The sequence below is a fragment of the Astyanax mexicanus genome, chromosome 11 (assembly GCF_023375975.1).
Source record: "Astyanax mexicanus isolate ESR-SI-001 chromosome 11, AstMex3_surface, whole genome shotgun sequence".
NCBI classification, from domain to species: Eukaryota; Metazoa; Chordata; class Actinopteri; order Characiformes; family Acestrorhamphidae; genus Astyanax; species Astyanax mexicanus.
This window is the reverse complement of record NC_064418.1, coordinates 29,846,831-29,864,485: the sequence shown is the minus strand read 5'-3', so window position 1 is coordinate 29,864,485 and position 17,655 is coordinate 29,846,831. Positions and strand designations below refer to the sequence as shown.

The 17,655-nt window shown below is 37.4% G+C and overlaps 1 protein-coding gene across 8 annotated transcripts in view; it reads left to right on the top strand.

Moving 5' to 3' along the window:
- The window catches only part of fmnl2a (formin-like 2a), a 106,846-nt gene extending 89,846 nt beyond the window's left edge, over positions 1-17,000 (top strand). For 2 of the 8 annotated variants that reach the window (XM_049485014.1, XM_049485016.1), the window contains 12 exons: positions 1,805-1,929; positions 2,960-3,162; positions 3,704-3,938; positions 5,073-5,141; positions 5,275-5,355; positions 5,437-5,566; positions 5,722-5,885; positions 6,037-6,138; positions 6,257-6,355; positions 7,527-7,650; positions 9,820-9,917; positions 14,830-14,927. In XM_049485014.1, coding sequence (XP_049340971.1) covers positions 1,805-1,929; positions 2,960-3,162; positions 3,704-3,938; positions 5,073-5,141; positions 5,275-5,355; positions 5,437-5,566; positions 5,722-5,885; positions 6,037-6,138; positions 6,257-6,355; positions 7,527-7,650; positions 9,820-9,896 — 1,409 coding nt within the window. In that variant the 3' untranslated portion in view covers positions 9,897-9,917; positions 14,830-14,927. Of the gene's footprint in view, positions 1-1,804; positions 1,930-2,959; positions 3,163-3,703; positions 3,939-5,072; positions 5,142-5,274; positions 5,356-5,436; positions 5,567-5,721; positions 5,886-6,036; positions 6,139-6,256; positions 6,356-7,526; positions 7,651-9,819; positions 9,918-12,807; positions 12,908-13,023; positions 13,073-14,829 lie in introns of those variants that run through there. The other 6 variants (XM_049485011.1, XM_007253490.4, XM_049485010.1 and 3 more) reach the window with 5 other exon arrangements.
- Positions 17,001-17,655: the final 655 nt, after the last annotated feature.

Here is a 17,655-nt window from a genome sequence, read left to right as displayed (position 1 = left end):
ACTGTTCTGCAATTGGGTTCAACAACCCTCTGGGCTGGAGAGCTGCTAGTCTGTAGCACTCCATCCCATTACACTTCATTTTTCACAACAGACTTTTTTTTTTGGCCCGCCACGTAATGGCTTGGAAAATATCTGGCCCGTAGCCAACCTTAATTGACGACCCCTGCTGTACATAATACAAGTCTGAGGTTCAATTCCCTATCCAGGGATGAGGAACAACAGTCCTTCAGCAAGACATTTCATTCACTTGTCAAAAGATTAGATTTGGTATGAAAATGACACGAACACGTTTTGTTTATTGTATTGTTTGACAGTATATTATATAACAAAACTTAGCTTGCTACCAGTGTCATAATCAAAGAAATATTGTGCTCTGGCTTAGGTTTATTCAAAATATTGTATCTAGTAGTAGGCCTGGGTGATATGGTTAAATTATTGTCATGATATTAAATCAACCCACTGCTTCCTGGGAAAGCACAATTCCTGTGTGATCTAACTGCATACTGTTGCCCTGAGGCAACAATTATAAAAATAAAGGTAGTGTAAAATAAAAAAAGTGGTTTGTTGCCTGTGAGTAGTGGACTATTCGTGTCAGATTATTGAACATTACTATTTAAAAGGCTCTAAGTGGCCACCATGGCCATCAGCAGCTGGAGCCTGAGAGAGCACAATTGGCCATGCTGTCTCTGGGTGAGTAGATTGCACTCTGTCCCCACATATCCCTCACATTGTGATGCTAGTCAACACTGGCCGATGCATCAAAGATCCTAGATCCTTATCTAGTAGTCCCCACTTTTAGTTGCCATCATCTTCCAAAAGGGTTACATACATATACATGGTGGATACTACATTACCTAATGCAGTAAAATCATGCCATATACAAAGCTACCAAATCTGGAGTCTTTTCATGTTCATCCTGAAAAATATACAGCTCCGGAAAAAATTAAGAGACTACTTCTGTTTCTGAATCAGTTTCTCTGATTTTGCTATTTATAGGTATATGTTTGAGTCTGAAATAACAAAAAAGAGGCAGAGCTTTCAGACTTCAAATAATGCAAAGAAAACTAGTTCATATTCATAAAGATTAAAGAGTTCAGAAATCAATATTTGGTGGAATAACCCTGGTTTTTAAATCACAGTTTTCATTTATCTTGGCATGTTCTCCTCCACGAGTCTTACACACTGCTTTTGGGTAACTTTATGCCTTCACTCCTGGTGCATAAATTCAAGCAGTTCAGCTTGGGTAAATGGTCTGCGATCATCCATCTTCCTCTTTATTATATTTTCGAGGATTTCAATTTGGTGAAATCAAAAACACTCATCATTTTTAAGTGGTCTCTTATTTTTCACCAAAGCTGTATATTTGTGTCTCTGTTGTGAATTGAATAGTACAGAGATGAATCAGTGCTCAAGAGCAGGAAGGTCGTATTAAAAAGCTAGTCAGTCAAATTGTAACAGAATCATCAGTCAGGAATAGTGGTGAGAAAATGAATCACTTCCATTCTCTCCCTGCCATCTCACTGTGATTGAATGCTGCCCTACACTGAACGCCAGACTATGTTTCTCTGTAGCTTCTGGCTTTCTCATCATTACTCAGGGCCTCCACTGTCAATACTGAAGTTCACCTTTACCCTTCTTTACCCTTGCATTTTACCCACAGTTCCCCTATCCCATAAAGTCTCTCCCATCACCCCCACCCCCAAATCTGTACTTAATAGCTTAGGATATACACATGGCTTGGGATGTTTAAATCAATCACACATTGTTTGTTCTAACATCTTAACTATGTCTTTCTGTACCATAGCAGTGAAAATTAAGAAGCCAATCAAAACCAAGTTCCGCATGCCAGTGTTTAACTGGGTGGCACTGAAGCCCAACCAGATCAACGGCACCGTCTTCAACGAGATCGACGACGAGAGGATACTGGAGGTAGGAGTCCCAGCCGACCTAAATCATTTGCACCACACAGACGTTTTTCTACACTTTAATAACTGAATTAATAATAATACTGAATTTAAAGGTGTCCTTCCGCCAAAGTCCACTTTTTCTTGTTATTTGTATAATACAATAGGTCTCTCTATATGCAGTTGTATATGATACTGCACATGAAACTGTTCTTCAACCTACATCGCTGCAGTAGCTAGTAAAAGAAAATGTTCAGAAAAACGAGTCGATCGGAAAAGGCACCCGTGTCCAAGTCATCTTGTAAATTAGTAATCATGGCCCCGCCCACCTTGGCTCGTGACATTCCACAGGCAGCGCCGAAGCCGACACATCTCGTCAGACAGGAGCTAACAGCATTAGTAACAACATGGCAGTTCGTTCCTGTGTTATTTGTGCAAATAACACATCAGTGTTATATGTTCTCCCCAGGAATTCAGAGCTCAGGAACAAAAGGTTAGAATTTATTTATAGAACACCAGCAGCGAAGTACAATTGAGATAATACAATTGAGAGTACCCACCTCTGTGTATAAGTATCTAGGTTTACATAGGATCTCCTGTGGATTTGGCGTTTTACAGAGACTCTAAGACTAGATCAGTGATTGAACTGCACTTGGCAGGGCATTACACATGTAAAGTAACATATGACATTGCAAAGACTGTTATTAGTGTAAAAATATCTTTATCGTTTCTATCATTGCAGTGCTGTTAGCCATTAAGGGGTGATATGTTTGCATGTATGAATATTCATGAGCAAGAGCCGAAATCCTATCGTTCCCCCCCCCACTCTTCCATGGGTCTAAAATACCGTTATATCGGATAACCTGAGCACTTTTTTCACAAAAAACAACTCAATGAATGAAAAAACCATGACACCTTTAATAACATGAATACAAATCAACATTAAGAGCACTTTCGTAGCCAACACACATGCTAATCTATACTGAAATATTTACTGTTATAATTCTAATACATACTCAACCTGGAATTCACCACTGCTTTCTCATTTCCCTCAGGATCTGAACGTAGATGAGTTTGAAGAGATGTTTAAGACGAGAGCTCAGGGTCCTGCTATCGACGTCACATCCAGCAAACAGAAGACCATCCAGAAAGGCCCAAATAAAATCACCTTACTGGACTCCAACAGGGCCAAGAACCTGGCCATCACACTCCGGAAAGTGGGCAAAACTCCTGAGGAGATCTGTAAAGCCATTCAGATGTAAGACCTGTTAAACTAAACTAAATTTTACTTGAATATAATATACTAGTTTATCTGTATAAACTTGCCAGTGTTTTTGTTTTATTTTGTTTTGATTAGTGTTTTTATGTGCTGTATAAATATGCATTACTCATTTGGACTCAATGTGTCCAAATCAACAGCACACAGAAACAACCATACTGCCAGGATCTAGATGACAGTCTTTTATAAGCATTCTTCCAGCCACTTCATCTCTAATTAATCTCTTTCTTTTTGCTTGTTTATATGTGGTGGCAGTTCAGAAATTGCTTTCATAACAATCGATTTGTTTCTCTCATTAAAAGCACGTTCATTTCTTTTGGTTCATTGGAAAATACATGTTCAATATTAGAAAGTTCAGTCTAGAAGTTTTATTTGTGCCAACTAATAAGTTTTCATCGACTTTATTTTATGTAAAATATGAAAACTGAATGAGAGAGGCAGATTAATTATCGCTGTTGCAGACACTAATCAATTTCGTCATCTTCTTTTTTGTCTGTGTATTTGATTGTGCTTTTCTCAGGTTCGATTTGCGGACGTTGCCGGTGGATTTTGTGGAGTGTCTGATGCGGTTTATCCCGACGGAGCCTGAAGTGAAGGCGTTGCGTCAGTATGAGAAGGAGAGAAAGCCGCTGGAAAACCTCACAGATGAGGATCGCTTCATGATGCAGTTCAGCAAGATTGAGCGCCTCATGCAGAAGATGACTATCATGGCATTTGTAGGAAACTTCTGTGAGAGTGTCCAAATGCTCACACCGGTAAATAGTGTTTATAATCTGAAGATAGATTAAATGGATGCACTAAAAGGCGCATCGGATTTTAAGGCACACTGTCAATAAATGTCTGTTTTTTGGTCTTTTTTTTTTTTCATACACAAGATGCACTGGATTATAAGGTGCATTATGCGACACTAGTAAGGAACAGGGGTGTCGCCATGTTTTCCTTCTAATTCAGGGTGGTGGGGGGGGTAGTTAACTGAGTTAAGTAAAGCTAAGCTAAGTAAACAAAACTGTACTTGTTAAAAAAAACATTTTCTTTTAAAGTCAAATGAGCACTAAATATTATTCTACACAGATTTCTCTCCTGAAAACTACTTATTTGGGTGAGTTAACCATTTGCGTTTATTTACAGTAAGATTAGATTTTCAGATTTCGGCTAAGGCTGTGTACAGCAGCATTAGCATTAGCGGCTAAATTAGCCGGTAAATGCCACCGGACAGCACCACACTAAGGAACCCTGAGTGTTCCGGTAAGCCAGGGAAATATAAGCTAGCGGTTTGTTCAACGTAGCTTGCTTTAACACGGTAAACGAGCAGTCCGATATTTTCGCCTCTGAACAAAAGAAAAAGAGCTAGAGCTTAGCAAGGTTAGCAGCTAATGCTAATACTGCTCCTGCAGTGCTAGTCGGGGTTAGCAGCAGGCTACAGGCCAATAATATTCACCTCTGAAGGGTGAAAGAGTTAGTGCTTAGCACAGTTAGCGGCTAATGCTAATAATACTCCAGCCTCTGTGCCTCGGGCTAAACTGAAACTCCTGTATAACGCTGTACCTCAGCTGAGTGGCTTTACTGCTTCTTACAACCTGACTGGTAGAATTCATACATAAGGTGCACTGTCGATTTTTGGGTAAATTAAAGGATTTTAAGTGTGTCTTATATAATGCCGAAAAATGTGGTTTGAACTTTATGATTCTGTTTATATCTGTTCACTTCCTGTGGCTAGTGTCTGAATTATATTCTGACAAGATTTAATCCACATATATTTACACTTGGTTGCTCTTTAAGGTTGAGTTTTCTTTTTCCATTTATTTTTTTATCTAAGACTTCGCCTTAAAAACTCTATAATGTTGGAAGCTTCTCTGTTTGACCATCATTTCTCTCCTTTCATGCATCAGCAACTGCATGCGGTTATTGCAGCATCTGTATCGATCAAGTCTTCACAGAAACTCAAGAAAATCCTAGAGGTAAGTGTGTTACGGTCATGCACGGAGCTTGCAGTGCATTTTATGTAAAACACACATTTTTATTTGTATATGTATATTTCTAGAAATGCTGCATACATGTTTTATACTGAAATCTCTATATTATTTTTTCTAGATTATTTTGGCTCTTGGGAACTACATGAACAGCAGTAAAAGAGGGGCGGTGTACGGCTTCAAACTTCAAAGTTTAGACTTGGTAAGACTGAGTTACTTTCAGTAACACGGCTCATGAAATTCTTATATCTACATTCCACTGACCTGATTTTGTCTTTTCCAGTTATTAGACACTAAATCCACAGACCGGAAGCTAACCTTGCTCCACTACATTGCAAATGTAGTAAGGGAGAAGTACCAGCAGGTGTCACTCTTCTATAATGAGCTTCATTATGTGGAGAAGGCTGCAGCAGGTACTGTTAACAGATCTGACAAAAGAATAAAAATAAATTTAGATATTGAATTTAGATAATTAAAATTGTTTAGTTTTTTCTTTTATCATAAAAGGGTCCAGTATGTGTGTTTCCTCTTTGTTCTGAGGCAGCTGTCCGTTCTCTCTGTGTTGTAGTATCTCTGGAGAATGTGTTGCTGGATGTGAAAGAGCTGCAGAGAGGGATGGATCTGACTAAGAGAGAGTACAGCATGCACGGCCACAACACACTCCTCAAAGACTTCATTCAGCACAACGAAAGCAAGCTCAAAAAACTACAGGATGATGCCAAGATTGCACAGGTTCTGTCATCAAGCAGTGTTTCCCCGCCCCTGGGGGGCCAATATTTATTGAGTTTTAACCCTTCTGATGATGATACTTAGCTGAAAACGTCAGTTAAAGACTTTCTGTGGATACTTTCTCCTCAGTTACCTTTTTGTGGCTCTCTTTTAGGATGCCTTTGATGAAGCAGTGAAGTTTTTTGGTGAAAGCGCGAAAACCACCCCTCCTTCAGTCTTCTTTCCTGTGTTTGTGCGCTTTGTGAAGGCATACAGGGTAAATCAGCCAATCGCATTTCCTATATCATTGTAATCAAATATCATTTAACTCACTATAAGAACTCAGTCAGACTGTGGTTCATTTAACTTGCTTTATTTCATTTTTTCTTTCTCAGCAAGCAGAAGAGGAAAATGAGGCGAGGAAAAGGCAGGAGCAGTTAATGATGGAAAAGCTGCTAGAACAGGAAGCCATGATGGAGATGGAGGATCAAAAGGTAAAGCGTTTACCTAAATTGAAGGAGTAACAATTGTACTGTAGTAATTAAAATGGAGGGGGGGGGGGGGGTGCAGAAATATTTGACATACAGCTCTGGAAAAAAATTAAAGACCACTTAAAAATGTTTTTTTTTTTATTATTTTACCAAATTGAAAACCTCTGGTATATAATGATCACAAGCCATCAAACCAAGCTGAACTGCTTAAATTCTTGCACCAGGAGTGGCATAAAGTTATCCAAAAGCAGTGTGTAAGACTGGTGAAGGAGAACATGCAAAATCAGCGTTTTTCCACCAAATATTGATTTCTAAACTCTTAAAACGTTATAGTTATAAACTTGTTTTCTTTGCATTATTTGAGGTCTGAAAGCTCTGCATCTTTTTTGATATTTCAGACATTTCTCATTTTCTGCCAATAAATGCTCTAAATGAAAATATTTTTATTTGGAATTTGGGAGAAATGTTGTCCATAGTTATAGAATTCAAAAATTGATTCAAAACTGAAGTGGTCTCTTATTTTTTTTCCAGAGCTGTATGTGTATGTTTTTCTTACCTATATGTACAAAGCCCTGTAGAAAATAAATCCTGTAATGACAAAGGTATGGTGATAAATGACAATAAATAGAAAATGGAGAGAAAATGCATTTGATTTTTTGCTATTTGTTTGTGGAAACCTCTACAAATAATCTAAACTAGGCATCAGCATATCATCATTAAAATATTTCTCTTCTATTATATGCTGCATCAACTAGCATATTCTGTATTTCTGTTTCATTTGTAAATTTGTAAGGAATTTTTTAAAATGTATTCAGAAATAGGTTTGTTTAGTATTAGTTTATTGATTCATTCCTTATACAATTGTCAGGGACTTATACAATGCCAGGGACATTTTTAGATTTTTGTCAAAAACTGCCAAAATGTTTTATTGAATAAAAATGATTAAATAAAAACAAAAAATAAAATATATGAAAAAAAATAAAAATACAAAAACACATTTATATTTTGATTGACACATTCATGATTAAAATAATGTGAATCTGATTATTTTTCTGTACTCTCTCCAATTTAAAAGTCCAAAGGAGCAAAAATAGCCATGATAGTTTTTGCATTATAGCATTTATTAATTTGTGTGTGTGTGTGTGTGTGTGTGTGTGTGTGTGTTTGTCTTTAGTCTCCTTCTCATAAAAATAAGCGACAGCAACAGGAGTTGATAGCTGAATTAAGGAAGAAGCAGGTGAAAGACAGTCGGCATGTTTACGAAGGGAAGGATGGAGCGATCGAAGACATTATCACGGGTAAAACACACACTTAATATACAAATATTTTCTCACACACACATTCACTTTATTTATATCTATATGAAACATGTATATGACTTACTGCACAGCCTGACACAATATGACATACACACAAACACACACACTCCTTGTGTCATCTGGCGTAAACTGACTGTGCTGAAAGATCTGGCTGTAGTGCTCTAGTCCAGTGTGCATGCTTAGCTCTTGCTTGGTAAAATTGTTATTGATTAACATAAGTCTTAAAGCACTAATCAATGTCTAGCCGAGCTAAATAACCGAGCTAAAGCTTTTAGATTAGAAGCCTTGTTAATATGATTAATTTACTGATAACTCTAATCCAATGCAATTATTAATACAGTGTTATATATACAAATTGTGTGCTGTGTATTGTTAATGATTATCAAATAGTGGCTCAATATTCTTAACTGTATTGTAATTGTTCTGCTTTATTGCTAAACACTTTGCTGCTTATGGGCATAATGAGTGTAGCTTCAGGACGGAGCAGCCCGGAGGTCTTGTGTTACACAGCCTTCGTCACGTTTGGCTGAAGTGTTGCAATAGTACACGGTAGACGTGCAGCAATACTACAAAAGCATACTTGACCTGACAGGCTTCAGCATATGAGGAATAAAAGTGGAATGTTGGCTGTGATAAGCTTTTATGTTGCTCTCTTACAGCAGGAGTAGCTTTTGCCTTAGGATCAACTGTAGCCAATAGTAGTTTATGCTAATAACTAGGGGTGGGAACGTTTAAGCACCTCACAGTTTAATCTAATTAAATGTCAGACTCATATTCTTCTTCTTCTTATTATTATTATTATTATTAGTTTTATTATTATTATTATTATTATTACAGATATTGTCAGTACTCAAAAGAGGAGTTTACCATAATTTACATTTAATTCAATGCAGTTTTTTTTTTTTTTTTTTTTTTTTTACCTAAAATTGAACTCTTGGTGCCGAGTGTCCAAGCAGTCTAAAGCATTGCCACTATTATCAAAGGATTGCCGTTTCGAATCCCGGTCATGCAGCTTGCCATCAGCTGCCAAAGCCCTAAGACAATACAAGTGGACTTTCTTTTTTTTCTGGGTGAATAGATGGCTTTCTTTTCCCTCCTCACTCCTAGGGTGATGTTGATCAACACTATGCGTCTAAACTAGATTTATCTGGATAGGGGTTTTATAGAAGTAAAATTGGAGTAACAAAGCTTTTTTTATGTAAGCAGTAGAAAGTACGGATAATTGTTTGAAAATGTAAGGAGTAGAAGTGCAAATAATTGTGAGGAAAAAACTGTGTCTGAAAAAAACATACTTCAGTAAAATATAGATAAACATAAATTCTACTTAAAAAAAGTAAGTTTTAAATAAATAATTAAAGTACTCTACTTAAGTAAACCGCCACTTTTATTTCTGAAATAAAAGTGTGTCCTGCAACGTTTGGCTTAACCTGTGTATTTAGGATGGATGTTGAGAATCCACTTACATACAGTATATAAAGCGAGGGATAAATTAATGTGATTTACATTTATCATTTGTGACTCTCACTCACTCACTAGTATATTAAAAGCTAAAATACTGTATATGTACTAAAAGAAACTAAACTGTATGTACTGACATTAGAAATGTGTGGTGAACTTTTAACTTTAAAAATATTTGACTAACTAATATACATGTTTTAATGCAAAAAGCATAATTAGCCCTGGTTTACTTGATGTACTGCAGTGCGACAGTTAAATAACACTACACGTGCTTTTTGTTTAATGACTTTTAAATGTAGCACTACTGCTTTTACTTATTTTACTATATTTTACAGCTATATCACTGTGCTATTCTTATGACTAGCGTTAGCCATGCTGCAGTTTAGCTTTTAGCTTATTTTTTATTTCTTGTTTCTAGTAGATTTAAAGCTACAAAATAGTTGTAATAATTGTAATTAATTTTGTATTAATGTTGAATTGTGATGCCTTATTGTTCCCACCCCTTCCGATAATAATAACCTATTAGACTGTGTTGACGGTGCTGTGCTGCTGTAGGTGCAGTAGCTGTGCTAACGTGCTAGCTGCTATGCTGGCTGGTTAACTGTGTTTGTGTTTTTGTTTGTTTATGTACGTGTGTGTGTGTCTGTCTGTGTGTGTGTACGTATGTTTGGCTGTTTTGTCTGGATGCAGTGCTGAAGACCGTGCCCTTTACCGCGCGCACGGCCAAACGGGGCTCGCGTTTCTTCAATGAGGAACTCCATTATTAAAGTTTAGACTCTCTATTAAAGGTTGCTGGAAAGAGCGTGCGCTCTCTTTCCTTTTTTCTCTTCCTTTATCCACCGCGTGCACCCCTGCACACCTCTGATCCGCAAGGTTTCGGGTGGGAATCAGACTTGTTTTCCTTCCCTTGGGGGTCACTCACCCATTCACTCACTCACTCACTCCTTTCCCCCTTTGGATATGGTCCAGGCGTTTTTAGTGGTTTTTGCGTGCGCGTGTGTGTATGTGTGTGTGTTTTAATGTCATGTGGGTGTGTCCATATCACCATCTCCTCCCCCCTCCCCTTAAACAATCCCTGCATGAAGAGGGATGGTTGGGAGGTGAGCGAATGATGTCAACACCATTTCCTGTGCATGGAGTGTGTCATCCAGAATCCATATCCGCCAGTGTATCATAACCAGCACCATCACCAATCACAGCAAGCGGAATGTCACAGGGAGCCAATGATGCCAGAAAAGAAGCTGTAGCCATTCTTCACGTCAGCAGTCTGCAGAACCAGAGGCCAGTAATCTCAGAAGCTTCACTGAATCTGGCTGCAGGTTCTAGTTTCTGTTCCAGCACAGTTGTTTCTGCCCTTTAGAGTCAAATTTCTTCATTTGCAGTTATTGCAGTTATAAACTCAGATTGGGGGTGTAAATGCAGCGTGCTCAGGGCTCCCCCTGTTGGACGATTAACTGAAACACAGCTTAAATCTGCAGCAAGTACTCAAACTGTTAAAAATAAAAGCTTAAAAAAATAAGCTTCATTTCATTGCAGACAGTACGCAGTATCACTTCTATTGTTAGTATACTTTAATTTAGTTGCATTTTTGAGGCCTGCAACACATTCCAAACAAAGTTGGGTTGGTAGCAATAAGGGCTGGTAATGCAAAGTATAAAAACAAATAACAATGTGATTGCAAACAATATCATTGCATAATAAAACATTTAACGATTCAAAGAATTAGGAGGAGATGCAAGCCTAAACCTAAACACTCATGATTACCACTTCTTCAGACAGCACTGCATTACAGAAACTGTAATTCAACAAAAGCTAATAGAACTACAGCTCTGGAAAAAAAAATAAGAGACCACTTAAAAATTATGTGTTTCTTTGATTTTACCAAATTGAAAACCTCTTGAATATAATCAAGAGGAAGATGGACGATCACACATCAAACCAAGCTGAACTGCTTGAATTTTTGCACCGGGAGTGGCATAAAGTTATCCAAAAGCAGTGTGTAAGACTGGTGGAGGAGAACATGCCAAGATGCATGAAAACTGTGATTAAAAACCAGGGTTATTCCACCAAATATTGATTTCTAAACTCTTAAAAACTTAAAACATTTCTTTGCATTATTTGAGGTCTGAAAGCTCTGCATCTTTTTTGATATTTCAGCCATTTCTCATTTTCATGACAATATTTATATTTGGATTTTGGGAAAAATGTTGTCTGTAGTTTATAGAATAAAACAATGTTCATTTTAATCAAACATATACTTATAAATAGCAAAATCAGAGAAAATTATTTTTTTCCAGACCTGTAAATGGGCAAGCCATTACTTTGGCAAACCTGTGTCAAGCTCTACAATACGGAGCTACATTTGCGAAATTACTACTTAAAACTTACTGAACATAACAGACGCATTATATTAACCAAGTTCAGAGGCGATGTCAACTTTTCTGCGCTTAGAGAGATCTGGAATTGACCATCGTACTTCATTGCCAGACAGGTCCAAAGTATTAGAGACCCAGACTTGAATAAAGGTAAAAGTGCTCTATTAAAAAAAGTGATGAGTAGAACACTTAAGAAGAACTATTAAAGTATTCAACATTTTTCAACAAGTAGTTTTTCTGTAAAACGCACTGCTGAAGTACTGAAAAATGAACTGAAGTTGAGCCGACAAAACATCAAATATCTTTGGTTCATACTGTCTGCAATGATATAAAAAACAAACACAACAAAAAGTCAGAAACACTGTTTTCTACTTGCACTTTCCATACAGCACCACTACTTTTTCTGATTTGGTGTAAGAAAGATTTACATTATGTCAAAAAATTACAGGTTCTTTATACGTTTTTTTTTTTTTTTTTTTTTACAAATCTGGATCTCTGACTGAAAGTATGTGCTTCTTAAGGCATTATTGGCTTTGTCTGTGCCATTGTGACTTGCTTGAATGTTCATGTGTCGTTGATAATACATGTGTGTGTGTATGATATCATTACTGTTGTTGTTTTTGCATTGTTGATGCATGATGTTTGCTTCCTTCATCACTCCCATCATCCATCCTCTGGCTTTGCTGGTGTTTCCTTCTGATAGCATTTCCCCTGCTCACTTTATGGGGTCATGTTACTGGCCTGTTGCATGATGGGAGCATGGGGAAAGTTCTCTGTTGCTTACATACTTCATTCCATACAGTTCTGTAAAAACGATGCATCTGTCTGCATGTGTGCATGCGCAATTTATTAGCCATCACTAATCTTTTCAACATAGATCTGCATCTTTTTTTTTTTACATGCTCACAAATATGTCCTTTTCTACACTGTTTAGTTTTTCTTGTTTGGTTTGTTTTTCTGTATTTTTTCATGCGTAGTTTGGTATTTGCTTTATAGCGTGTGGCGCTGGAGGTCAATGTGCAAAGCAGCTTGAGTGTTTGAGATGAACTGTAACAGTGCAGGCAGTTCTGCTTTCGTTTTGCTCACTGAATGCTTCTTGTTGCTCTCTGTTTAGCCTTTAGTGCTTCTTCATACGCCTAATAACGATCCTTCCTGACCTTGCAACTTTGCCCCGTGACCTCTGGTCCCTGGGCAGCTTGGCTCGGTGTGCTTTGCGGTGTCCAATCTTCTGGAATGACCTTCTGTCTGGTCACCTCTACTCTACTTTATTTTTAACCTCCATTTTTGTCTCCTCTCCTCTCAGCCTTAAAGAAGAATAATATTACTAAATTTCCCAATGTGCACTCGAGGGTAAGGAACTCGTCCACTAGCACCCCAGTGGTGATGGATGGTACTCAAACCTGGCAAGCATCTCTTTCTATTTATCCCTTTCTTTATATTACCTAACCTCCATGTCTTCTACTGATTGTAATATCTCTTCCTTTCCTCTCTATTTTCCATCATTTCCTAAACACATCAGGGCTATTTAAGTTCCATTACTGGGACTGGAAAAGAAAAGTATTCTGCAGGTACTCGTTCCAACAATATCTGATTCACCTCATTAGATTTCTCTTATTATTCCATTACTTCTAACCTCTGATAGCCAGTACAGTGTAGGTATTGGAACACTTAGATTAGATTTAACTCTCTTATATTCCATTAATTATTTCTGATCCAGCAAAATAAATAAATCCAAACAAACATTCCAAAAATATATGATTCACCTCATTAGATTTCCTTTATTATTCTATTAGTTTTAATCGCTGATGGACAGTAAAGTGTAAACATTTGAACACACACATTAGATTAGATTTAACTCATAATATTCAATTATTAACATCTGATCCAACAAAATAAACATATCCAAACAAACATTTAAACTATGTCAGATTATTCTAATAGATAGTACATTCTAGGTATTGGAACACACACCTCAGATTCATCAATATCCAATTCACCTGATTAGATTTACCTTCATCATTCCATTAATAATGTCTGATCCAACAAAACAAACAAATCCAAACAAAGATTCCAAAAATATCTGATTCACCTGATTAGATTTCCCTTATTATTCCATTCTAATTCTAACCTCTGATGACCGTACAGTTTAGGTACTGGAATACTTAACTAAGTTCCAGCATTATCCAATTCAGTTGATTAGATTTAACCTTTCAATATTCCATTAATAATGTCTGAACCAACAAAACAAACAAATCCAAACAAATGTTCAAAAATCTAATTCAGCTGATCAGATTCCTTTATTATTCCACTTGTTACAAACTTGCCTCATTTCCCAAAATATCTGATTTGATTTATCTTCGTTATTCCATTAATAATGTCTGATCCAACAAAACAAACAATTCCAAAAATATCTGATTCACCTGATTAGATTTTCCTTAATCAGATTAGTAACGTCTGATAGTACAGTCTTGGTAAATTTACCTCAGTTCCAACAATATTCAGTCTGATTATTTTATTAGTAACGTGTGATTAACTGTATAGTCTCGGAATTGGAACATTACCTTGCTTCGAACAATATCCGATTCACCTGACAAAATTTTCACAAAAAAGTGATTCACTTGATTAAACAAAATTCAGATTTGTGACATAATAGATGTACAGACAGTAGAGCACTTACTATTATTCCAATAGTAACATCTGACGATATCTGATTCAGCTAATTTATTAGTAATGTCTGTTCCACTAATACACACAAATCCCAATACAAATTCCACCTGATTAGATTTTGTTTTCATTATTCCCTTAGTTCTAACCTCTGATAGATACTATTGCTAGTCTAGACAATGGAACACTTAATAACTCACCTCGGCTAAACTTGGCTAGTTAAATAGTCTTGCATGTGTGAGGTATGAGTTACAAGGTATAACCGACTAATGTAGAAGAGACCCTACATTAATGTAATCACTACAACCGTAACAGTGAGTAGTTTTGAGAGCCTGTCACTGAATTTTTCTCCCTAAAGAGAGAGAGAAAAAAAAAGAACCCGATCTCTTTCATGGGTGTGGTCAGCAGTGCCTAGTCTCACTATTTTTTCAATTTAGTGTCAAAGAATTTGGATGTTTTGGATGATATTGGCATTTAAGGAGAGACGCACCAAATTGTTCTTTGTATTTATAAAAAGCGATCCATGAAGTAAGATCCTCTTCAAATCGATTTCTAAGAAGCTCAAGCTGCTTTTGTGCGATTGACTGCCAGCACACCCAGCCTCCTCTAGAACAGTAGAACCTGTGTTTCTGACGCGTGCTCTGTCTTATGCCATCTTCAGATCTAAGAAACCAGCCTTACAGGCGCGCCGACGCAGTGAGGAGGAGCGTCCGGAGACGCTTCGATGATCAGAACTTGCGGCCAATCAACAATGCAGAGGTGGTCATGTAATGAAGGCAGAGCGGATGTGATTGGATGGCGGCGGAGGGAGTGGAAGCGGGGCCTTGTAGCCTCTCTGTGAAAAATGGACTGAAGTGAAGGATTGAGGAAAGACTGTGGAAGTTGCTCTGAAAGGTCAAAAGGTTAACGCTACCTTTGACAAGCCAAGTGCCTGAATTTTAATATTGTGTATTCGGATGTTTGTTTGTTTTTTTATGTCATATGTGGTTTTTACTTCGAGCAATAGGACTTAATCTGGCGTTCCCTTTTAAAGAGAAAGAAAAAAGACACCTAAACGGACGTTATCCGGTGTATTCCCACTGTATCTTCTCTGTGGAAAGAGTAATAATGGGAAATGGTCCACAGCTGTTTACAATACACTTTCTCACACATATTATTACTATTTATATATACTATGAAAATCCATAGTAACTTCTGACATTCCAGTGCTAATTGCCATATCGCTTTGCACAGCCTGGTTCCCCTGGATTTTTTTTTTTTTTTTTAACAAGGGCTTTAACAAGTGTTTCCTTAAAGATTCCAGGCAAAGCTCCTGCTCCTGCAAATCCTTAAGAATGCTGCCGAATGGAGGAAACCTAACAAAACAAAAAAAAAACACAAAACAAAAAAAGCTATTGCTAACCACACATGGCTTTTGTAGCTTTTAAAAGCAAGTCTTTTTTTAATAAAAAAAAAAAGGAAAAACAGCGATGGAGGAAGTGTAGAAGAGAAAGTATTATGAAAGGGTTTTGTAAAGTAAAGTACAGTAGGTGGTACTACTCTATGGTAATGTGAACTGTATATAAATTTAAGCATTAACACAATCATCATCCTCATCATCATCATCATCATCTCCAGCTATCATCAGTGTTAATGGACCAAGTACAGAAAGCAGCTCACCTTGAGCTTGAATTACAAATTAAAGCATCACAAACTGTGTGCTGCCTTTAATCACAAGGCAAGTTTTTTTTCTAAGCTGGAATCCAGTAAAGTAAAGTAAATTAACTAGTTGAGTCTATCAAAAATGCCATTTAAAGGTCACAGAAGGAAAAAGCTCCAGATGAGGGGAATATAGACCAAGTTATAAAGACCACAGCAGATTGACAGACATACAGATGTCCTGTATGTTGAATGGTTACTGTTTTAGTACAGATACAGTATATACCAAAGAATAAATACAAACAAACCAACCAACCAACCAACCAACAGCTAAGGCACAGCAATGATACTTAATTCAGTTCTCATTTAAAAATAAAAAAAGACAAAACAAACAAAACTGGACACTATGAACTAATTTAAGGTGTTTTTTTAAGGCATCTTGTAATCACTAAGTGCGTATTTGTAATACAGTTTTTAACCACTGAAGCACTCGGATCGCACTCTATTCTCCATTTGGCTCACATACAGTAGTTCACTCAGCATAATTTAAGATGAGATAAGAGTGCCATTTCTCCTGAGTATCTAGATCTATTTAAAAACACCAGCTCAAAGCAACGAGAAAGACCAGCATCAAAACAACGGGAACAATGTGTGCTATAAAATCTTGCTCTTTTTCTTTTTTTTTTTTTAACACTTCTTAACCTTCATTAGCACAAGGTTAATATTGTACATATTGTTTAAAACTGCTTAAAAATTTCGATTTCGACATCCTGTGTTCCACCATTTGAATGTTATTTTAACTTATAGTTTTTCATTTTTTTGTATATTTAATTAAACCCAGCCATGAATCAGGTGTATCTCTAACGGCATATGTAGCAGAGGGCTCTGACTGTACGCTTGCCTGGCAGTATTAAGGCATTAGAATAACTGACACAATCTGACACCATACGTATTCCTAATGCATAAATAAATACAGGCACACGTCTCTAATGCAGCGTTCTCATGTCCTTATGCATTCCATTCCACTTACACAACTGGATCCGACTGGCATGTGTTCTTCATTCTCTCTTTCTAATCAGAAATGTATCTTTAGGCATTGTATGCTTCCAGCAGAACTCTGAACTGATTTTTTAATATGTTTTGTTAGATCCACAGTTTGTCAATGCCGATGATTAAATAAACTGTTGCATATCAGTCTTTGATCTGGACTTTTTTTCTATGAAAAACAGCAGCGCTCAGGTTTCCAAGTCAGTTGTGGAGGCTTGATCTGGTTTGTCTGTAGTTAAAGCAATAGTCTGTAGCTTTTTTGGGGGACAATGCAGCAGACAGAGAGGTAGAGGCAGCAGACAGAGAGGTAGAGGCAGCAGACAGAGGGGAGAGGGAGCAGACAGAGGGTTGGGCAGCAGATAGGGGCAGGGGGATAAAAGGCGAGAGGCAGCAGAAAGAGTTGAGGCAGCAGATAAGAGGCAGTGAGATAGAGGGGGAGAGGCAGCAGATATGAGGCATGGGAATAGAGGAAGAGAGGCAGCAGACAAGAGGGAAAGACGCACCAGATAAGAGGTGGGGGATAGAGGGGAAGAGGCAGCAGACAAAGGTAGAGAGGCAGCAGAAAGAGGGTTCAGGCAGCAGACAGAGGTAGACCTTGGTTCCTTCCAAGGTTTCTTCCTCTTAAAGAGAGTTTTTCCTTGCCACTGTGTCACCATAAAATTGGCATCTCTGTGGTGCTGCTCATAAGAGGCGTGGACCTGTTTTGCCTGTAAAGCGGCTTTTTGACAACCTTTGTTGTAAAAAGTGCTATATAAATAAAATTGAATTGAATTGAATTGAATAAAGAGGCAGCAGAAAGAGA